A 24,325-nucleotide genomic window follows, 5' to 3' on the forward strand; every position below is an offset into this window, starting at 1 on the left:
TATACAGAGTCCAAACTAGCTATGCCAGAAAACATAACCTACCAAGAGAGGTGCACATTAAATTTATCAGAAAAACCATAAGTGACGACATCCTGAACTGGTCAAGAGATGAAAGTTTAAAGGACAAAGTCAAAGACGTAATAATATTAAAACAAATGCCAAGAAGAGTATGAGAAAGGAGGAGGGAATTCTACTTCTTAACAAGAATTTTAATCAAAGAAAAAATAATTTTCCAATGGCTGATTTCAGAAGGGGTATTTTTCTATTGGCAAAGATCCAGAATAAAACTAGTGACTGTTGATGAAGCAAAAAACATTTAGGAACAATCTGGTCTATATAGATATGATGTATGATACAGAGAAATTGGAGTGGAAGGAGAGGAGTGGGGTGCGACCTCCAAGGGGAAGGAAGAAACTGAAGATTCTAAGAAAAAACAATCACAACCACAACAAGAATTGGTACTAAGCACTAGACTTTGAGAACCTAGAGAAACAAACAAATAATATAAATAGAAATGTACTCAGATGTAAAAAAAAATTCTGTAAATGTAAATGGATTGAATCACCAAAGAAAAAGAAAACAGATATTTTCCAAACTTCAAAAATTAAGAGCGCAAATTATGATTTTACAAGAAGTCCATATCAAAAATGCAAACAGAGAGTTATTATGTAACCCTAAATTAGTAACCCTAAATTAGGTAATCTGTTTACCAGTGTAGCGGAGAAAAAAAGGAGAGGGATAGCTATTTATATTGATAAAATGATTGAGGTTAAACAACTTTTTAGCGACAATGAAGGCGGAATCTTAATCTTGCAAATAAATTTAGAAACGGGACCTCTCGTTATTATATGGATCTATGCTCCAAATGAAAATCAAAAAATATTTTATAAAGAATTGCTTGAGAAAATATTAGAGTTATCTCTTGAAAACATGCTTATAATTGCAGATTTTAACACGATAGCCAACAGCCAAATGGATTATTCAGGTAAAAAGAAAGATAAGAAAAAGAAAACAATCCTACCTACAACTTTTTGGAAAATGACTTCAGAATTAATCGTGCAAGACTTGTGGTGAAATCGCCACCCTACAGATAAACAATATACTTTTTATTCAAATCCACACAAAATTTGGACCAGAATAGATATGGCATGGATTTCAACTCAGATTTCCGAATATGTTTCAAATGTTGAAATTGAAACAAACAATTGGGCAGATCATAACCCATTGACAATTACTTGGAAGGGAAACCAAGATATTGGAGAATGAATAGAAACATTCTTCGAGACCCTCAATACAAAGATTGGATTGAAAAAGAATTAGATTTTTTTTTAAATTAAATAACAACATAGACACCTCACCACAAAACTTATGGGCTTGAGGGTCATGTGACTGGGTAGGAATGGCTTGCCAGCCATGTAACCAGGTGGGAGTGGCTTCAATGATCATCATCGTTCAAGGTTAAGTCCTCGACTTACAACCTCACCAGTGTCGCTCGTTGAGGTGACAATTTGCTTCGCGTTTCCCCTGCTCTCCTTCCTGCTTTGCCCCATGCCTCAAGCTGGGTAGCTAGGTGAATGGTTGCAGATCAGCTGTTGAGAAAAGAGGGGGGAGGAAAAGGGCCCCCTGCAACTCCTGCCGGTGCTGGTCTCCCTGGATGGGGGGGGGAGGGAATTTAAAAATATCAGAATGTCAAGGAAGAGTCACAAGGTTATTATTGCCACATGATGCCTTTTCATCCCAGCTGCAGGCAGAGTGAGGACTTTTCAATGGGGAAAAGATTGCAGCCAAGAATGCTTTCATGTGGCTCTGCTCTGCTGCTGCTGTGTGCTCCTCGCTTTTTTCCTCTTTCCTCCTTCCTGGCCTTGGGAGGTGGCCACGTGAGGCTGGAGGGGAGCCGGGCAGGAGAGAGGGAAGCTCATCCGAGGCTAGGAAGGAGGAAAGAGGGAAAAAGTGAGGAGTGCAGATGCAGCAGCAGCAGGGACAAAAATGAAAGCCCATCCGAGACTGATAATCACAGAAGTGAGTGCTGCCAGTCAGGTGGAGCTGGGCATGCAGCTTCATTTCCGCTGGTGGAACTGTGTTCCACTCCATCCTACCTACTTTGGGAACCACTGCTGTACTACAATAAAACTTTGAATATTTCCTGAATCTGATATATTTTCTGAATACTCTGTATTGTATGTCTTATTTGCAATGTGGTAAAAAGTGTGATGGAATAAAAGGAGCTGTACAAATCAGAAACTGGATATTAGTGTGTCAAAGCATTCATATGTTTATTTAAGATTATGATTAGAGTCAGATGTATGCAAGGTGTTTCAGTGGGAGACTATGTGGAATTTGGATTCCTTCTTTAGCTGTTGAATCCACTCCAACTGTCAAAGGATCCCATCAGTGAGATCAGGAAATAGAGTCCATGTTATCCTGGAAAGAGAGAGAATCAAAATCAAATTTTCAGCAGAAGAGGCAAATATGTAAATAGTTTGCGTTGGACGGGGAATGAACACTCAAACACAAGAGCTGGATGAAAAATGGGTCACTTTATTGAATTACAAAAGAGACCTGCAGAGGAAGCTAAATGGGGCGGAATACCTGAACACAACATACCTGGGCAACTAATGGGTATACCTCCTTGCTTGGTACGGGTGAAGCATGACACGCCTTCACCCAAATGTGAAAGCCACGCCCAATGTATGGGAGGGCTCACCCCCGTGACCTGGGAAATGATGTGGATGAGCCCAAGCATTCCTTCTTCCCACCACTCCGTCCTGTGAGGAAGCATGAACCCATCACCTTTCAAAAGATGCCAAGTTAGAACACACAGTTTCAACTGACACCCTTTCCGCCTCATTTCTGCTAAATAGTGACCAATAATTTAAAAAAAATCAAATCAACCTAATTACAAACGAATACACCCCTAATCCCTTAAACCTCACACATGACCAGGATGGAGAAGGCAAAATAAAACAATCTGACATAAATTTACTAGATTGCAAAAAATTCCTTCTCAGCCCTTACGGGCAACCTGTTGAAAGACATCCTGGATATAGCAGAGGGTGGGTGGGTAACAAGCCCACCTGAACCCCTAAGTCCAACTTCACAAGGAGGGACTCACAACCTACAATCTCAGGGGGAACGAGTGTACACAGGCGAAGGTTCTCCTTGGCTACAATAGCCACTCCTCCCCCCCTTCTCTGGGATCGAGGCTGATGCCATACCTGAAACCCAGCTGGGCATATTTCTCAGAGAGGGACTCCTCCCTCTGGGCCCCGCCAGGGTTCAGTCACACATGCCAGATCGGCCTCCTCATCCAGGATCAAATCCCGGATGAGTAGAGCTTTGTTTACTACCGATCTGGCATTGAGTAGCAGCAGCTTGAGCCCAGGACCCGGATTACACTCGTCACCAGTACCCCGGGTTGAGCTCACAGCACTGGAACAGGGGATCGCTTTTAAGCAGCGATCCCTTCTTCCTCCAGAATGGCTAGCCCCGTGACTCCCGCCATATCTACATCTCCCCAGCAAGACCGAGATATTCTGGCCCTCTGCCACCTCAGAGATAGATGCCCCCTTCCCTCCTTCCTCTCCATCGCCAGGTAAGCTAAATTCAACATTCATACTATTCCCATTAGTCATATACATATCATCCCATCCACCCCACTCATTAATTTCATACAAATCAGCCCTCTCACCCTAATCTTCCAACCTTGGCACTCTCCCTTCATTCAATTCATATATATCATTCCCACCATTCCACCCTTCCCATTCATCATTCTTAAAAATCCCCACAATAATTTAATACAAAGCTAAAAATTTAAAATATAGAACTAAGTACTATGCAACTATAAATATTAATTATTGTAAATATAGGAAATAGTCAATAATTCATTAATCAAGTCAGCAGCAAAAAAGTGCCAAGATTTAAGTCAGCTGAGTTCTAAAATTGTCCAATATGAATGTCCAAGTCTCTGGTCAAGCACTTTGGTGTTAACTGCTGCCACTGGCCAGGGCTCCCAGTTTCTTTCCATACTCTCGCCGATTACCCTGGTCACCCTCCATTGACCACCATTCTCACCAGTTAACATTTCCAGTCCCCCATGTTCCCAGCGGTATCCAGAGCCTCCACGCAACCACAATATGGTCCGTTGGTGTTCATGATATTCTCCTCCTCGGCATCCTCGCCTTCTCGCAGACCTCCTTCTCCTCCTTCTCCTCCTTGGCAGCCAGCTCAGCTTCTCCATGCAGCCCCCCACCTGACTGGCCCTCCGACACCGAACACTCCCATCATTCAGCGTTCTGACGTCCCTGGTCCGTCCGGTGGGTCTGGCTGCCTCAATTCAGCTGTCTCAATCATTCAGTCTCTCGGCGTTGTGGCTTAGCAGCAGAAGAAAAAACAAACTGCAGGCGGCTCTATTTTAGCTGGCGGATGCCATTTTCCGAGCCCCAGCTGATTCCTCAACAGAATCTCCACGGCGAAAATAATCCAAAGCAAACGCCGAGGAGCAAGGGGCAACGGGATCTTCTCGGGGTTGGACACAAGGATATCTTCCTCTGGGACTCCAAACCCATTCTCTGTCCTCTCTGTCCTCTGTCTTCCCGAATGCAGGTAATACACAAGAGGAGGCAAGAGGCAGCATGCTGCGATGCCGCGAATGACAAGCGGCTCAGCTTTGTCCCTCGGTCGCCATTTTCTGAAGCCCAGCTGACCAAGCTACAGACTCTGGGGGCAGAAAGGGACATGGAGCACAGAGCAATAGAGAATGAGTGTCCTCCTGGGCAGCAAGTGCTCACCTTCTAAAAACTGTAAGTCCTAAATCGAATTAAGCTGCAATTTCCTTTTTTACGATGTTATCTGCCGTAGTCCGGTGGAGCAGCAACTCCACCCTCCTCCTTGCTCCCCTACTGGATATAATATTAAGCTTGAATCTGTTGTGTGCTCTTGTGTTGTTGTGGTTGAAGCTGAAGTAGTCTTTGACTTGCATGACATTGCAGCATATGAACTTGTGGGCAATACTTAGATCATTTTTAAGGCGTTGTAGTTCTAAGCTTTTAAGACCCAGGATTGTAAGTCTAGTTTCGTAGGGTATTCGGTTTCGAGTGGAGGAATGAAGGGCTCTTCTTGTGAAGTACCTTTGAACATTTTAAAGTTAGGAATTTGTTGTTATTCCCTTTACATCCACTGTAATTGAATTTCTCACAGTTCTTTGTTGCTGTAAAAGTGAATAAGCACAGCTTTTCGTGGTCCCACAACTTTGGGAAGTTGACATATCACTTGAGATACAGATGAAAGTAAAAAGAAAAAAAATAAAACGTTTCCATTTCCAAGGGAAAGTGTAAAAAGAGTAAGCTACTTTTAGGTCCTTCCTTAATGAAATTTCTTTTCGTGTTTTTAACATTTTAAATGTTTACTGATTGATCCCAATAATGAGCTCCTATTTCACCTCTTACTAGTACAGAACCTAGATTGCAATATTTCCTTACCTTTTCCTAAACATACGTTTTGGCATTCTTCAATGGAAAAGAAGCTGTTTTCATTCATTGCACATTCAGGATAAATATACGCCGTACATGTCCCAGTTGTCATGTTGAAATAATAGCGCTTCCTAGGAACAAGGCACCAGGTTATTCTTCGGGGAAGTGTACATTTCCTAGGAATTGGATCTGAAATTGAAGAGTTTTTGAATCAACAATTGGCTGACAACACAAAAATGGGCAGGTAGCAAAATTGCTCACTGACACACAGGTGCACCGATCACCTGGGGTGAGCACACGTCACCGTTCCACCTTAGCAGCCCACTTCTGCTTAGAACCCATTCTGCTTGGGTCCCCTTAACTTTTCAGTCCCAGAAATGGTGCTATGGCAGCTGTAAAATGCCTTTTTTCTCCTATTTACAGATAGTCAAATGCTTCTGTTTTTATTTGGGTTTCCCTCCCACCCTGAAAGCAAAAAGAAGCGAGGAGGGAGGGGGAGGAAGGATAGTTCGGAGCCTCAGGCTATGGTTTTTTTCTGCTCCTATATTCTGTTGCTTAGATTAAAAGTTTTACCTCGAGTGTGTGTGTGTGTGTGTGTGTGTGTGCGTGTGTGTGTGTGTGTGAATGTGGGGGAGGAGGAAGGAAGGGACTGGTGCAGACTCACTCTGTGAGATCTTTAGATGGGTAAAACCTGAACAAGGATCCTTATAATGGAAGCTACACTGCTTTTTTTAAAAAAAATTACATTCATTCAAATCCATGTAATAACCTAATGGGACAATTCTTAACTGCTGTATTGACAGGCAATCTAAATTAACTGAAGCAAGGAATCTTTCTTTCTCCATTGTGCAACAGAAATAAGAAACCATCAATTACAGTTTGCTGCAAGTACATATGGCAAAGTCATTTAAAATATTAATGCTAAAAGGGAATAATATTTTTGGGCTCTGGTAGGAAATATTTAAATCCAAAATATGCCTACTAGAAATTGTCACACTGAATTTAAAAAAACATACTGTATTTTCAATTTTTTAAAATTAAGGTTATAGACTACTAAATTAGTTTGTTTCATACATCCAATTGGTTTAAGTTATCCAGCATTACACAATGCCTTTAATATCTAGAAAACCATACATGATTGGTTTGATAAATTAAGGAGCAGAATCATTTAACTTTCCAAGTATGCAGTTTGCAATGGTGATTGGAAGCATGCTTATCGCAGGTTATTGTTCACTAAAGATAATTTAAAAGAGAAGACCAAGTGGGGCAGTGGCAGGGGAGGGCTGCTGCCTGGACAGGGGGGAACGCAGTGGGGTAGCGAAAATGGAGCTCCACTCCGGAGCACCCTATTTACACTGAAAGATGTTGAAAGAAAATGCATAAGCCATGCCCACATTGTGGTAGTACAAATTTTGGTAGCCCTTCATTGGTGGGAGAGAAGAAAAGTGTCAGTGGTACACTGATTGTTATAGGCTGACAGATTCAGGCTTCACATCAGCCTGGGGGACCCCTAAACTGATTGCAATTTAAAAGGGGGAACAGCAGCCTGGCTCAAGCCATTGCACCCCAACATGCAAATCTTTGGCTGCTTAACACTTTTAATCTGGATTTTGAGTTATCCCATTATCACCCAAATAAATTGAATCATAAGATTCTCCAGAACAGGTAGTTATAGCCAAGTTTAACTCTTGTGAATACATTTATTGCATGAGATGGGATTCTCTGAACAGCATTTTTCCCACTTTTAAGTTTGGCAGAGTGGTTAGCCTGCTTATTTTGTCCTTTGTCAGCCACCTGAACTAGAACAATAACATGTGCAAAGTCAGCCATTCCTCTGGACTGCCAAAGCCTCCTTAAGCACCACCGAAAGGCTGCTCTTGCAGCCCACATGGCCAGGATTAAAGGGGAACTGGCAGGAAACTGGCCGGGCCTTCGGGCCGCTCCCAAATTTCCTGGGAAATTTTTTAAGGCTTTGATTCTTAAGTAGAAAATGGTTCTTAAGTAGAGGCAAAAAAATCTTGAAAATCCGGTTCTTATCTAGAAAAGTTCTTAAGTAGGTACCACTCTATTTCTTTATTCAATTTTTTATGCCGCCCTTCTCTTTAGACTCAGGGTGGCTTACAACATGTTAACAATAGCACTTTTTTTAAGAGAGCCAGCATATTGCCCCCACAATCCGGGTCCTCATTTTACCCACCTTGGAAGGTTGGAAGGATGGGTCAACCTTGAGCTGGTGATGAGATTTGAATCGCTGACCTACAGATCTATAGTCAGCTTTAGTGGCCTGCAGTACTGCACTCTACATGCTGCTCCACCTCGCCACCTTGAGGACCATTGCACCCCCATGATCAAAATCCAGATGCTTGGCATCTTGGTCACTTTTACGACAGTTGCAGTCATGGAGTCATGTGATCCAGTTTTGTCACCCACTCACATGACCTTTAAGCCACCCTTGGTCACCTGATCATCAAGCCACTCCCACCCGGTCACATGCATGGCAAGCCACTCCTACCTGGTCACATGATCATCAAGCCACACCCATAAAATAAGGCACTCCCACAATGTAGTAGTAAACATTTTTGCACCGCTTCACTGACTAGAACTCAAAGATCTGTCTCATAGTTTTTGAGCCTGGTCTCACCTGATCTATACTTATACCTTTGATTTTTTTCCTACCCAAATGTAAAGCTTTAATTTTCTCCACATTTCAATTCATCTTGTTGGATTGTGCCCATTGTTCCAGTTTCTCAAGATCTTTTTAGAAGCTGAGTTTATCTTCTGGGTGTTGCCCATTCCCACCAGGTTAATATAAGCTCAAAATGTGATGAGTTCCTCTTCCATTCCCTCATCTAGGACATTTATTTATTACTTATTTATTTATAAAGCAGATTTATATGCCGCCCCTGTCCGTAGACTCGGGGAATCTAACAACAATAATAATAATACAATGTAAACAAATGTAATATTTAAGTTAATTTTAAAAACCCCAATTTAAGAAACCAATCATATATACTGACATAGCATGCATAAATTTTATAAGCCTAGGGGGAAGGGAAAGTCTCAATTCCCCCATGCCTGACGACAGAGGTGGGTGACATAACTGGTCGCTGGGATTCGTATTATAAATATATTGAGGAGTCTTCAGATCAATGATTGTAGACAAGAGTAACATAATACTGCATCTGTATTTATGGGTATGACAATGGAAAGATTAAAATTTCTGCCTTACCAGAACTTAAACATGTATCTCTGCATCTAAGCCAAGTTCTATAGTTGTTTTTATTTCCTTTACATCCACTATAAATGAATTCCTCACAGTTTCCAGTTGCTGTATTAAAATAAAAATGATGATACTCAGCTCTACACCTTCCTACGTCTGGGGAATGATTACACATTTCTTCCCATTTTTCACCTGAAAATATAAAGAGGAAAATAAGACAGACTGTCCTCCTTAAGGAAACCCAGAAGATCATCATGTGAATAGATATTGTATTCTGACTCCAGAGTACAGGGCAATGTGAATATTGAGCATTTACTGGAAAAATAGATCCTGAGCAATCTGCTCCAAAGGTCAGAAAAAATGAAAACCAACATATTGAGAACACTCAAATTTGAGCCATTGCCAATTGCTATTAGAAGCCTTCAAATAACTGCATGCATGCTCACTGGCCAGTTGATTTTTGGCCTCCCGGAATGCGGGGGAGGCTTCTTTTGCCATCCCCAGACTTCAGGAAGCCTACCAGAAGTCTGGAGGCTTCAACGAGGCCTGTACACATTTGCTGGGGTGCAGAGCTGCGGGTGAGCATTGCATTATGGGTGTGGGGATGCAAATTATTTTCTCCTGAAGGAGAAGGGGGGGTCAGACTAGATGGCCACTGAGGCCCCTACCCTCTATCATTCTGTAAATCTCCTGAATGAGAAGGGGGGTCAGACTAGATGGCCACTGAGGCCCCTTCCCTCTCAATCATTCTGTAAGTCTCCTGAATGAGAAGAGGGGTCAGGTCAGACTAGATGGCCACTGAGGTCCCTTCCCTCTCTATCATTCTGCAAGTCTCCTGAATGAGAAGGGGGTCAGGTCAGACTAGATGGCCACTGAGGCCCCTTCCCTCTCTATCATTGTGTCAATCTCCTGAATGAGAAGGGGGGTCAGACTAGATGGCCAGTGAGGTCCCCTCCCTCTCTATCATTCTGTAAATCTCCTGAATGAGAAGGGGAGTCAGACTAGATGGCCACTGAGGTCCCTTCCCTCTCTATCATTCTTTAAGTCACGTGAATGAGAAGGGGGGTCAGACTAGATGGCCACTGAGGTCCCTTCCCTCTCTATCATTCTTTAAGTCACGTGAATGAGAAGGGGGGTCAGGTCAGACTAGATGGCCACTGAGGCCCCTTCCCTCTCTATCATTCTGTAAGTCTCCTGAATGAGAAGGGGGGTCAGACTAGATGACCACTGATGTCCCTTCCCTTTCTATCATTCTGTAAATCTCCTGAATGAGAAGGTCAGACTAGATGGCCTCTGAGGCCCCTTCCATCTCTATCATTCAACTGGTGTGTGTGTATATGAAAGAGCAAACTGTCCCATTCTTTCCTTCCAAAAGTAGCGCTTTGTAAGAACCGTTCTGATTCGATGGTGGTGAAGTGTCCCATGTGGCCAAAAGGCTGTGGCTGAATGTGGATTTTTGTGACCAAAGGGCTGGGGCGAAGAGCTAGGGGCCTTTGGGCGAGGGAGAGAAGGCAGTGGCCGATCAGCTGCTGTGGAGGAAAGAGCTTCATCCAACTGGTGGAGGCAAAAAGTCCCATCCCCTAGCATGCACCCATGTTCTTCCTGCAACCTGCAGCCAAGGAATAAAAGGCTCACCATCACTGGTATGGGATATGAGATATCCTGCTTGAGCAGGGGGCTGGACTAGATGACCTCCTAGATCCCTTCCCTCTATTCTGATTGTGATTCACTTGTTGCTTCTTATTGATGTACAAAAACAGTATCTAAAGGTTTTGGGCAGACTATATTATTAATAGGAAAGCTTATAGTTTTTTAATATATTTGTACAGCAAGGGAAAGATTTCAGTTTCTTCCTTACCATGGCTTGGACATTCACTTTTGCATTGCTCCAAAGATTTGAAGTTATTGGCATTGCCTCCACATCCACTATAAGCAAACATCTCACATTTCTTAGTGTTTAGGTGGAAATAGTAGCGAGTTAATTTTTTTTGGCATCTTCCTTTGTTAACTCCAAGTGTACATTTTGCGCGATATAGATCTGAAAATGAAAAGAAGAACATAAGACAGAGTGTCCCTTTTAAGGAAGTCTAGAAGATCATCTCGTGGAAATATATTGCATTCTGATTCCAGAGTCCACGACAATGTGAATATCTGAGCATCTACTGGAAGGACCTGGGCATCTGGAAGGGAGCAGCTGGTAGGGCTATTTTCTTTCCTTCTCTTCCAGAGACTTTACATGGACCTTTCTTCAACCATTTAAAACTTTGTCAGCTGTCCATTTTCCCAACATCTGAATAATGTTGACACTGCACAACTAAGGTCTGACCTAAATACTGCAGAAAAGGGACTTTTATACCTGAACTCGGAGTCGGGGAGGGATTCATTTAACCATAAGCAGGACATGTCATTTTCTCTTATTTTGCATGCTTTTCCTCTCCCCCCCCCCCCCTTCATAAATTCTCAAGACAACTAGTGGCTTTCCTCAATTCTCTCCTCCCATGTATGTGACAGCTGCCCCTTCCTTGGGAATCTGGCCACATCTTCTATGCCTGGTGAGGAAGGGGCAGACGCGCTTCCCCTTACTCAGCCTCGTCCTCCTCACAAGGCTCCTTCCATCCCATGGGTGAACTCTTCCTGCTCACCTAACTCCTGCAAGGCCAGCAGCAATCTAATAAGTAAGTAAGTAAATAAGTAAGTAAGTAAGTAAGTAAGTAAGTAAGTAAGTAAGTAAGTAAGTAAGTAAGTAAGTAAATATTTTTCGTGTGAACATTATACCAACTACACAGTGTTCACCTCTGTTCCTGCTTCCCGGAGCTTTACATGTCCCAGATTTCTTGAAGAGATCTGCAAGGACCTTCCCAAAGATGTATTCCCTTTGTTTTTATGTGTTTTATGTACATATATCACCTTCTACCATTTCTGCATGTTTCTTTATTATTTTTATTTATTTGTTTATTTATTTATTTGTCAAACAATTATAGGGTGATAATTTGTACATATTAAACATTAGATAAGTAATGATAAAAAGTAACAAAAGAAGACAATAGGACAGGGGCGGGGCACAATGGTGCGCTTATGCAAGCCCCTTACAGACCTCTTAGAAAGGAGGAGAGGTCAATTGTAGATAGTCTAACGTTAAAGGTTTTGGGGTCAGGAGTAGAAACCACAGAAGCAGGTAGTGCATTCCAGGCATTGATTACTCTGTTGCTGAAGTCGTATTTTTTGCAGTCAAGTTTGGAGAGGTTGACATTTCGTTTAAATCGATTTCGTGCTCGTGTGTTGTTGTGGTTGAAGGTGAAGTAGTTGTTAACAGGTAGGACGTTTTGGTATATGATTTTATGAGCTATAATTAAGTCGGAATGGAGACGATGGAGTTGTAAGTTGTCTAAACCAAGAATTTCAAGTCTTGTGGAATTGATTGATTTCAAAACTTTGCAGGTGACACAACACAAGGAGATAGGTTCTGTTGCTTGGATCTCTTTTTTAAAGATAGGGATGACTGTGGCAAGTGACCATAGTGTGGGTAGGGAGCTAGTACTGAAGGATTTATTAAAAATTATGCTCAGAGGTTCAGCCAAGGTGGAAGAGAGCTTTTTTTAAAAGTATGCACATATTCCATCTTGTCCAATAGATAAAGATAGTTTTAGGTTGTGCAATGCCTTTCTAATGTCATCTTCCGTAAAATCAATTTGTGTAAGATCGTTGAGGTTATTTGTGGTGCGATTAGGAAATGTTGGGCATGAGCCATTGTTGTTAACAAAGACTGAGCTGAAGAAGGTGTTAAAGAGGTTGGCTTCGACTGATTCATCATTATGGTCTATGTTGTTTGTTCCTTTAAGGGGTGGGATGGATCTAGAGTTTTCTGAGTTTATTGTTAACAAAGTTGTAGAAGGCACGTGTAGACTTTGTCCATAGAAGGTTTTCTTCTTGGATGATGTGATAATTAGTACATTCAGTCTTTATTTGGTGACACAATTTTTTTTACCGGCTTTTAAAGTTTGAAACATGACCTGCTTTATTTTTGCGCCAAAAAGTTCTTTTTTTGGTTTGGAGCTTTCTTATTTTTATGGGTAATTTGTTTTTCTTAGTTTTGGAGAATATTAGTGGTACATATAATTTGATGACTCTTTGGATTTCAAGTAAAAACATATTGTAGTGGTCTTCAGTAGTGATGCAATCAGAGAAAATTGTGTACCAGTCGAGAGGTGAGAGGTAGGCTTCGATGAGGTTGTAATTGGCCTTTTTGAAGTTATAGTTGGTTGTCCTTTCATTAAGATGGTTTTTGTCAGGGTGTATATTTAGGTAAAAGTCAATCATGCTATGGTCACTGTTAGAAAAGGGTTCTTATATTTGTAGTCCATATATTGAGTGTAGACTGTTGCAGAAGATGATGTCAAGACAATTGTTAAGTCTAGTGTTGTTAGTAACTAGATGACCGAGAAATATAAGAGGATGAGGGTGGGAGCTTGCCCACATTAGTAGTGAGGTTAGTTTGTTCGCGTATGTGATATCATAATCTGGAGCTCTATAACATAGAAAAAAGCGAAGTGTGGTATCTAAAGTCAGTTCAAAGATGATGGTTTCAGGAAGATAAAGTTCTTGTTTAACTTGCACTTTTTAAAGATTGAGTGATGTCTTGTAGAAGATTGCAACACCACCTCCTCTGCGGGATTCATGGTCAGAACGGTAAACTTGATAGACACTTACTGTGATAACGGAGTCAGGGAGGGATTCATTTAACCATGTTTCACAGATAAATATGATGTCGAAATTAGCAGTTTGCAGTAAGAGAAGGAGTTCAGGTATTTTATTAACGATGCTTCTTGAGTTCATCAGTTTACATTTGAGATTAGCAGTGGATGTTGTTGAAGAAGTAAGGGGCATGCATACCTGTTCTGCCGGGCTCTCTGGTATGAGCCTCCCAAAAATTCAAGGGTACAAATTTCAGACACACACACATTTGAAAATTCAAAACAATGTTGTTTCTCACAAAATGCAAAATAAACTAAGCGTTCTTTTGTCTTGCAAAGAGCACTCAGGAAACACAGGGACCAAAAGAAAAAGGGTGGACAACAGGGTGAACACGCAGATTGGCAGGCAAAGTAAGTTGATAGGCCACTGGATTGATGACCTTCTCAATCATGAAAGGGCCCATGAAGCATGGATCCAGTTTACGTCGAGGTAATTCCGACGCGATGTGTTTGGTGGATAACCACACCTGGTCACCAACAGCCAACGGGGGGACGTCTCACCAGGACTGGTCCACCACCCGTTTGTAGTCCTCTTTGGCCTTGATCAAATACTGCTTTACCATCTCATGGACTGCTTGCAGTTCCAATAGGAAATCCTCTGCTGCGGGGACCGGGGAATCTAACAGAGTTAATGGGAAAAACCGGGGATGGAAGCCATAGTTCGCATACAATGGCATGAGTCTGATGGAGGTATCCTGGGAGTTATTAAACGCAAACTCCGCTACTGGGAGGAAGCATGACCAATCAGCCTGCCGGTCTGACACAAAGCAACGCAGGTATTGTTTCAAAATGGCAATGGTTTTTTCTGTTCCCCCATCAGTCTGAGGGTGCTGGGTCGAAGCGAGACAAACTTGGACCTGTAAAGCAGACATAAGCTCTTTCCAGAACCGTGCCATGAACTGAGTTCCTCGGTCCGACACAACTCGATCTGGAAGTCCATGAATCCGGAATACATGTTGCAAAAACAATTTAGCGGTGTCAAGTGATGTGGGTACCCAGTGACAGGGGATGAAATGGACCATTTTTGTCAACATGTCCATCACCACTACGACTGTGGTAAACCGCGATGAGGTAGACAAATGTGTGACAAAGTCCATTGACAGAGCTCCCCACGGACTCGTGGGCATTGGGAATGGCTGTAATAATTCTGGCAGGGCCCCTGTGGCTGACTTGGCCGCACGACACCGTTCACATGTGGGAACATATGAGTTAATGTCATCTTGGACTCGCAGCCACCAAAATGTTCGAGTCACTAAGTCCAAGGTTTTAAACAAACCAAAATGACCCTCCGCAGGATTGTCATGGCATTGGACAGAATCAATCTGTGAAGCGGCCCTGCTGGCACATTCAACTGCCCCTGGTACCAGAGCAGTCCCTCAGCAAATGTCCAGGGAGAATTGGGCCCCATCTCCCTCACCCGCTGTGCGAAAAACCCATCCCCCCCGCTGCATCTCACGGATACACCTCCACAAGTTGACGGGTTCCTGGGTAGCAGCCAGCGCTTTTTTTTCTGAGGGCATGAGATTTCTGGTGTGGTAGGCACACGGAAACAAGGTACCACCTTCGGGACGGGCCTGTAGAAGTACAGTGCTGACGGCAACATCAGAGGTGTCAATCTCAATGACAAATGGCTGGCACGGATCTGTTGTTGCTGCAACAAGGACTCTTTCATGAAAGCGTCCTTAAGAACTACAAAAGCCCACTGCTCCTCCTCACTCCAATGAAACGAGACCTGTTTTTGCAACAACCGGGTGAGAGGCGCGGTCAACTGGGCAAACCCTAGTATGGATGTGCAATAGTCGTTTGCAAACCCCAACAACCTCTGCACATGCCTGACTCTCCTTGGGGGTTGCCAGGTTTTTAGTGCTGACACCTTGCCCGGGTCCATGGCTATGCCCCCTGGAGAAATGACATAACCTAATAATTATATGGTGGTCTGAAGAAACTGATATTTCTCCAGCGTAGCATATAAACGATGCTCTCTCAACCGGAGCAGAACCCGGCACAAATGTACCAAATGACTAGACATGGAGGGGGAGTACACTAAAATGTCATCCAGGTATATGAGCACAAAATGGTCTAACATGTCCCTGAATACATCGTTCATCAAATGCTGGAAAACAGCAGGGGCATTGGTGAGTCCAAAGGGCATCACTGTATATTCAAAATGCCGATATCGGGTACCAAACACTGTTTTCCACTCATCCCCTGTCCTGTTGCTCTCCTATATCTCCTAGACCTTTCTTTCTATTACTATATCTTCTTTTCTATTATTTCTTAAATATATTTTACTATGAGTATCTCCTCTATAACCTTCACCATGTATTTTACTATGTTTATATAGATATATACCCACTAAAACCCTCATTGTGTATTGGAGAAAATAAATAAATAAAATAAATAAATAAATAATCCTCCAATGGAAGGAGAGACAAAAGTTAAGTGACAGAGTGGGCTGCCCAATGGAATCCAAAAGTAATCTTATGGGCGGAGCTTCCATGCCCCTTTGAATTAATGGGATAAAGAGTCTCTCAGCAGCAGCAGCAATCTGGAAGCCACCACAGGATAAAAGGTACTCAGACCCCTGGAGTTCTTTGCTCAGTGGGAGGGTGGGTAACCTGAGTTCAGGCTCAAACTTCTCTGTCAGGAGCCGGAGGGGAGTCCTCTGCAAAGAGCCTGCATCTTCTCTGTCTGGGGTCTGTGCTGCAGTTGAAAATGCTGCACACCAGTTGATTATCGCGTGTGCAGCCGCGCACCTTAGAGGAAACTGTGGTCAGGTGTGACGGCCTTCTCCAGGTCCTCTAAACTAGACAATGCCATTTGGCAGGGCGCAGGTGAAGAGCCTTCTCTGTGAGGGCCCCGGGCCTCTGGAATCAGCATCCCCCAGAGGTTCGTACTGCCCCCACCCTCCTCGCCTTCCTCAAGAGTCTTAAGGCTCATCTATGCTGCCAGGCTTGGGGCGACGAGACACTGAATGGGAATGATATGACGGTCTGGGTATATTCGGGTTTCTTCCCATGTAGGATTTGGAAATTTCTGGCGACGTTTCAACGAGGTCCCACTCGTCATCTTCAGGCTGGTGTTTCTGTCCTTGTGCTAGGGCGAACACTGCGAGACCTGAGCTGCCTTCCTTCTATAAATACTGGTGGCTGGGTGTGGTTTGATGGCTCAGCAATTGCCTGCTGTGTAGAAACTTCCTGGTGAGTCAGTGGGGTAACACCTGGGGTCATTGATATAGCTGAGGTATGCTGATTAGTTAATGGTTGTGGATTAGGCATGATATCCTGAGTAGTTGGAGCTTGCAGGCTACTTGATTGTTTTGCAATGTGTGTTCTGAATCTGGTTTCAGTTTCTGTGGCTGGGATACGTTTGAGGGCTGGTTTCCAGATGTCTGGTAGGCGGGAGGTATCATCCCGCTTGTTCATATTTTGGGGATGTTTTTCTATCTCGATGGCTTCCATGATTATTCTTTTGCTGTAGTGTTCTGTTTTGGAAATTAATTTAGTACTGTCAAAATCAATTTCATGTCCTGTAGTTTTGAAGTGTTGGAAAAGGGAGGAGGTTTTTTCTTTTTTCCTTAATGCATTCTTGTGTTCTGCAACACGTGCATTTACTCTCCTGTTAGTTTGTCCAATATATGTGGCTGGGCAGATTTTACACGGTATTTGATAAACTCCCTGGTTTTCTAGCTGGATATTGTCTTTCGGGTTTCTTAGGATGTTGGCTATTTTTTTATCTGTACCAAAGGCTGTCTTGATGCTGTGTTTACTGATTTTATCTGTGGTGCCTTTGATGTAAGAGAGGAGGGCGATGCCATTGTCCTGTTCTGTGTCTTGGTTCTTGGGGGGGGGGGTCTCTTTGGATTAAGTTGTTGATTGCCTCTCTTTGGAATCCATTGGAAATGAATACATTTGTGAGAATGTGTAATTCAGGTTCCAGGTGGTCTTTGTCGGCTAGGTGTTTGGTTCTGGAAATGAGGGTTTTGGCTACGGAATTGATCTGTGCAGGGTGGTGGTGGGATTTTGTGTTCAAGTAGCGGTTGGTGTGTGTCTTCTTCTGGTAGACAGTATGTCCTAGGGAGCCATTGGTTTTTTTGTAGATTAGGACATCCAGGAAGGGAAGTTTGTTATTGGTTTCTATTTCCATGGTGAATTGTATTTTGGGGTGTAGGCTGTTGAGATGTGTGAGAAAGCTGTCCAGTTTTTCTTTCCCATGTGGCCAAATTACGACAGTATCATCTACATATCTAAGCCAGAGTTTGGGTTTGTGTTCAGATTTGTCCAAGGCGTTGGTTTCAAAATATTCCATGTATAAGTTTGCGATGACGGGTGACAGGGGTGATCCCATGGGGGCTCCTTCCATCTGTTTGTATCTTTGTCCATTGTGGATGAAGTATGTATTCATCAGGCAGTGGTTGGTCAGATCTAAGATGTGCTTCGGGGGGTTGTATTTGTTTTGGATGGCTGTCAGGGCTTCTTTGATAGGCACTTGGGTGAAGAGAGATATGACATCGAAGCTTACGAGAAGGTCACTGGGTTGTAGGTGTTGTTCCTTTATGATTTCTATGAAGTGGATTGAGTTTTGTACATGAGACATGATGGATTCTGCATAGGGCTGGAGTTGTTTGGCAAGAAATTTGGCAAGATCCTGTAGGGGTGAACCTATGGAGCTGACTATGGGTCTGAGTGGTGTTCCTTCTTTGTGTATCTTGGGGAGGCCATAGAGTTTGGGGCATCTGGATGATTTTTCTCTGGGGATGATTCTTTGCTGGATTTCTTCACTGATGGGAGAAGCTTTTATTTTGGATTTGGTAGTTTTTTCCAGGTAGGTGGTAGGATCTGTGCTTAGAGGTTTGTAAGCGGGGTCGTGGAGTAGGTTGGATAGCTTGTCTTGGTAGTCAGATGTGTTCATCACCACAGTGGCATTGCCTTTGTCTGCTGGGAGGATGATTACGTTATTGTCTTTCCTCAAGTTGGTGAGTGCTTTTTGTTCATCTTTATGTAAGTTGCTTCTGGGTGGAATGCTGGAGCAGAGGACATTGGTGACTTCGAGTCTGGTTTTATTGGCTTCATCTTGGTTGATTTTGGTTAGGGTGGCTTCAACTCCGCATATGATGTTTTCAGTGGGGATGAGTTTGGCGACGACTGCAAAGTTGAATCCTTTGGAGAGGACGTTGGTTTCTGCTGTGGTGGTATATAAACAAACAAACAAACAAACAAACAAACAAACAAACAAACAAACAAACAAACAAATGAGCCTCCACTTGTAGCATTACTCCCAGAAGGGCTGCTAGAGTCTGACTTACCCTGTCACTTTCTCCCTGATCTCTTGTGGACTTTTGGCTCACAGCCTCTGATGTGGCATCTCTGGAGCTCTTGTTCCAATCATTTTCTCAGTCACCTCTACTCACCCGGCTCAACTCAACCCTCCATTCTCCTGGTGTGCCTAACACTCCATCTGCCCACTGTTGTGTGAAACCATCCCTTCCTCCCCCATCCCTGCAACTGCTGCTACCACTAACCCTACTGATCCACAAATAATAGAAGTTACAGTCATACAGTTTAAGCAGAAGGAAAAGGATGATAGGAAAGATGAGGAAAAAAACTAGTAGAAATAGAAGTGCAGATTTAGTAAAAAAAATCTGAGTGTTAAGGGAATTATTTGTTTAGTAGAGTGATGGCATTCTGGAAAAAAATGTTCTTGTGTCTAGTTGTCTTGGTGTGCAGTGCTCTGTAGCGACATTTTGAGGGTAGGAATTGAAACAGTTTGTGTCCAGGATGCTAGGGGTCAGTAAATATTTTCACCGCCCTCTTTTTGGCTCGTGCAGTATACAGGTCCTCAGTGGAAGGCAGGTTGGCAGCAATTGTTTTTTCTGCAGTTCTGATTACATAACACAATTTTTGTTCCCAGCTTTTAAATGTTATATTCCAATTGCTTATGTCTAAAACAAATTAAAAATTGCTTACATTCATCATAAACTTCACTTTGGTGACCACAGCAATGAAAATTATGCATTTTTACCATAGAAACAGAGAATTTTGCATCTTCTCATTTATACAGTCAGACTAAGAACACTATATGCATTGCAAATAGACACACAGATTAACAAAAACTGTTCAGAAGTGTGCGGTTTTCCAAGATTTATGACTATACTGCAAATCAGTTTCATGAATCTATCCCCAAATATAGTTGCCCATCATGTTTTTGTTATATTATCCTTGGTAACGGCGTTCAAAGTTCATAATGTCTTGCTGAAAGCGCTCACCATGCTCCTCTGAATAAGCTCTCATGTTCTCTTTGAACTTATCAAGATGAGCATCGAGGATATGGATTTTGAGTGACATCCTGCAGCCCATTGCAGCATAGTCATTTATCAGAGTCTGAACCAGTTGTACATAGTTTTCATCTTTATGATTGCCTAGGAAGCCGCGACCCTCTGCGACAAAACTGTTCCAAGCTGCTCTCTCCTTCCTATTCAGCTTCTTGGGAAATTTACTGCACTCTATGATCTTCTTGATTTGAGGTCTGACGAAGACACCAGCATTGATCTTTGCTTCAGACATCTTAGGGAAAAGATCTTAGAGGTAATTGAAAGGTCTTGACTCCTTATCTAGAGCCCTGATAAATTGTTTTATGAGCCTCAACTTGATGTGTAGTGGTGGCATCAGCACCTTGCGTGGGTCCACCAGGGGCTCCCACTTTACATTGTTCTTCCCCACAGTGAACTCTGCCTGCCATTGCCCACTTACTATGCAATCCCAATCAATTAGATCCTGTCTCTCTGTCTCTCAGGAAGGGCTATAATGGCCCTATATAATTGTAGTTATACAGCTACCTACAATTCTGTACAGTCCCAGAAAGTTCTAGATAATTCTGGACAGTTCTAGAAACCTTGATAGTTCTCACAATTCCAGAAGCTTCTTAAGTATCTTGAAATATTGCAAATATCTTTAAAAGTAGGTCAATTTCAAAATATCGTTGTGCTGACCAATGTTCCCTCTAATTTTTTTTCGATGTGGGCAGAAAAGTATAGTGTCAGAGCGACAATCCCTTTGGGGCTGGGCGGCATAGAAGTATAAATAAATAATAAATAAATAAATAAGAAAAAAAATTCCCTTCTTTTTTTATTAAAACAAATTAATAATAAAACAAACCCGAAATCTATTACTATTATTACTATCTTCTCCTCTTTTTCCATCTCTGTCTCCTCCCCCCTTGTGTGTGTATTTGTGTGTGTGTGTGTATGTGTGTGTGAACTCTTGAACCATTTCCAATAACACGTGAGCTATTGGAAATGGTTCAAGAGTTCACACACACACACACACAAACACACACACAAACGGCTGGGATTTTTTTCTCTGTTATTATTTGGGTGCTTTTTACCATATGCTTTAAATCAAGAGTCATTTCTCTCTCTTTCTCTCTCCCCCTCTTGCTCTCTCTCTCTTTTTCTCACTTTCTCTCTCTTTCTATCTCTCTCCCCCTCTTGCTCTCTCTCTCTCTTTCTCTCTCTCTCGTTTTCTTTCTCTCTCACTCTTTCTTTCTATCTATCTCTCTTGCTTTCTTTCTCTTCTCTCTCTTACTCTCTCCCCCCTTTCTGTCTCTCTCTCTTTCTCACTTACTTTCTCTCCCTCCCTCTCTCTCTCAGCGAGGGGGCTGCGAGAGCACTTTCTCCGAGCGCTTCGGGAACACCTGCCCTGCCTCTATTGCAGCCCCCTTGCTGAAAGTCCGGGACGAAAGCGCTCCCAACAAAGGGGCTGCGAGAGGGGCAGGGCGGGCATTCCCGAAGCGCACGGAGAAAGCCCTCTCTCGCAGCCCCCTGGCTGGGAGCGCTTTCGTTCCAAAGAGAAGCGGCAGCCGCTGGAGAAGTCGCACCCCAAGGTAGAAGGCGGAGGAGGAGGAGAGGGGGCGGATCGGGCGGGCGGGGGGCAGGGCCGAGAGGCCAGGAGCGTGAGGGGGCCGGAGGCACCGTGGGGAGGCAGGAGCGGCTGCGGCTCCCTTTCCTCCTACTGCCAGCACCTCCCTGTCCCTGTACCCCCCCCGCGGGCTGGCAGGGGGACAGGGTGCGCGCGCCCATGGAAAAGGGTGCCTGGGGGGGTATTTTGGGGTGTGCGCACGCGCACGTGCGCAGCTTACGGGGAACACTGGTGCTGACCATGAAAGCAAAGTTCACAGGGAATAATAACTTTTTTCTATTCATTTATGATACAAACAATCAGGAAAACACACTTAACAACTGGGAACAATTTTTTTAAAAAATTGTAACATGGTCCTCTGAAGTCTGTGTCAGTCTTGTTGGGTTGCAGAAACAAACCAGACAGTTATAGAGGTGCAGATGGCAGACTCAATGATTCCTCTGTACAACTGTATCAGCAACTCCTTGAGCAGTTTGAGCTTCCTGAGCTGGAAAGATTAGGGACCACTGCACTGTAGGATATCCAGCTAGACATCCATACAGTTTGAACAATGAGCAGATCTATTGGGAAAATACTATGTGTAGTTTACTCACTATGATCTACAATAACTACATATCTTCATAGTGGTTAAGCAGTGCAAAATAAAACATAGCGATGTGTAACAATGTTGTATTTAATAAATTGCAAGCATATGGAAAGAGTTAGGGTAGGAAATGCCTTATATATTTTACACTTTTAAACACCCACCAATCATTCCAACTATCCTTCAGCCACAGCTATCTCCAAAAGTGTTGAGTCTGAGGGAGGAAAGTCGAGAAAATATTCCTGTCAAGTTTGGAGAGAAAAAGAAGGTCTTATCTACCTACCTTTAGAAGAGACATCCCGAAAGTAGAAAATGAGCAGTCCAAAAGTGAGGAGCACGTAGATTGTATTCTTCATTGTCCTGAAAGGAAGAATCCAATGTTGAGTTGAGTCATTTTATAAGATGCTCAATAGGGAAGTTTACCTCTGCATCCATGTAATTGGAATGAGGAGGTCATATCTAGGGACCCTGAGTACGGTTCCACCAATCATCCATAAACAGTGCTATGGATTTTAACAAATGAGTAACAAATTATACCTGAATTAAATTGACAGCATGAGGAAAGAGATGAAAGGACAAAGCTAGGCTGACTTTTGCATCACCTGCTGCTCTTACACAACCATTTTTTCTTACTTCGTGACATAGTCAAGGAAGAACTACCAACTATCTTTCTACCAGCATTTCAATTGTGGGGTGGGGGGTGTCAATGGATTTAGTTTAGCATGGTTCCATCAAAAACACCAGCTCCCACAAATTTGAATTATGCCCTCATCCCTAAAAGGAGTCCTTCTTCATCCACCTAAATGGCTTTCATGAAAATGGAGCAGTCCCTCAATCAGTGCTGATAAAATAATGGGAAAAAAAAGAATGCTATCAGAGGTGGATTCTAAATTTTTACTGCCAGTTCTGTGGGCGTGGCTTATTTGTGGGGTATCTTGATGGTCATGTGATGTGGGCATGGCTTCGGAAGGCAAGGAGGGTTGGGACAGTGCGAATCTCCAGGGGGAGCTGATTCCATAGGACTGGGGGCCCCACAGAGAAGGCTCTTCCCCTTGGTCCTGCCAGCTGACATTGTCTGGCCGATGGGACCCTGAGGAGGCCAACTCTATGGGACCTGACCAGACGCTGGGATTCGTGCGGCAGAAGGCAGTCTCGGCGATAATCTGGCCCTATGCCATTTATGGCTTTCTAGGTTATAACCAACACTTTGAATTGTGTCCAGAAACTAATTGACAGCCAATGCAGTACCTGGAATGATGATGAGAGAGCCGCAAGAGCCATCGTGGGGCTTCCCAGATTCGCCCACATTTCTATAACACTCCGTAGCTTGCATTGGCTGCTGATCAGTTTCCGGTCACAATTCAAAGTGTTGGCATTGGACCAGAGTACCTCCGGAACCGCCTGCTACCGCACAAATCCCAGTGACCATAAAGGGAAGGTTGGAGACAGGATGATAGTTATTAAATACGGGTGGGTCCAGGGAAGGCTTCTTGAAGAGGGGGTGCACAAGTGTATCCTTGTAGGGAGCCGGGAAGGACCCCCTCCCTCAGGGAAGCATTGGTAATCTCCTTGATCCAGCTCAATGTCACCTCCCTGCTGGCCGAAACCAGCCAGGAGAGACTCGGGTCCAATAAGCAAGTGGCGGAACTCACAAGCAATGGCCTTGTCCTTGTCAAGTGAACAATAAGACATCTGAGAAAATAAATGAACTTCCACGTCATATTTCTTTAGCTGAGTCATATTTATTAACAGAGCCAAATTAGATTCAGCATGCTTCATTCCAACTTAAGGTCCCTTAAGATTACATCCAGGTCAAAAAGCTCATCTACCATCCCGACACGGACAATCATGTGGACAATTCCAATGCAGAGACTTCTAATTCCTTCCTGTGTTCAGTTACTTTAGATTCTGCGTGAAAGAATGTGTGCTACATGGCATATTCTCTCACTTTTAAAAAAACCATTTTTTTTCTTTACTGTGTCAGGCCAGCCTTTGAATTCACATTTTAACCTTGGGCCTGACAGTCCTCTTCATCAGGTGTCACCAGGTCAAACTCGCTCCAAACAGGTAGACTAAGACGAGCCCCTGTCACCTCGACTGACTTATTGTCAGCCGACACTGCATTCCAATTGGAGTCAAGGCCAGTCCGGATCAGAGGTATTTTATCTGCGAAAAAGTTGTTAAAGGTCTCAGCACTACCCTGCAAGGGTTCCTCAACATCCCCCTGGTTAAGGAGGGAGCGAGTCACGGGATTCCGCAGACACTATCATGCCGATATTGTAAACACTTCTCGACCTGATCGCCACTTTATAAATCAAAATATGAGCTTTTACAAGTGGTTGGTCAGATTCGGATATGGTTTTCTCTCTTCTGGCGTTTCATTCCCT

The 24,325-nt window shown here is 43.3% G+C and overlaps 1 protein-coding gene across 1 annotated transcript in view; it reads right to left on the reverse strand.

Annotated features, from left to right (window-relative positions):
* Positions 1–2,252: 2,252 nt before the first annotated feature.
* Positions 2,253–24,325, reverse strand: part of LOC139174768 (thrombin inhibitor hemalin-like) — a 36,242-nt gene continuing 14,169 nt past the window's right edge. Inside the window, exons 2-6 of the mRNA XM_070765320.1 lie at positions 22,222–22,298; positions 10,547–10,726; positions 8,698–8,880; positions 5,478–5,657; positions 2,253–2,421 (exon numbers count right to left, since the gene is read on the reverse strand). Of these exons, the coding sequence (XP_070621421.1) occupies positions 2,417–2,421; positions 5,478–5,657; positions 8,698–8,880; positions 10,547–10,726; positions 22,222–22,294 (621 nt within the window). The 5' untranslated portion in view covers positions 22,295–22,298 and the 3' untranslated portion in view covers positions 2,253–2,416. The remainder of the gene's footprint in view (positions 2,422–5,477; positions 5,658–8,697; positions 8,881–10,546; positions 10,727–22,221; positions 22,299–24,325) is intronic.

Source organism: Erythrolamprus reginae, chromosome 12, assembly GCF_031021105.1.
Source record: "Erythrolamprus reginae isolate rEryReg1 chromosome 12, rEryReg1.hap1, whole genome shotgun sequence".
NCBI classification, from domain to species: Eukaryota; Metazoa; Chordata; class Lepidosauria; order Squamata; family Dipsadidae; genus Erythrolamprus; species Erythrolamprus reginae.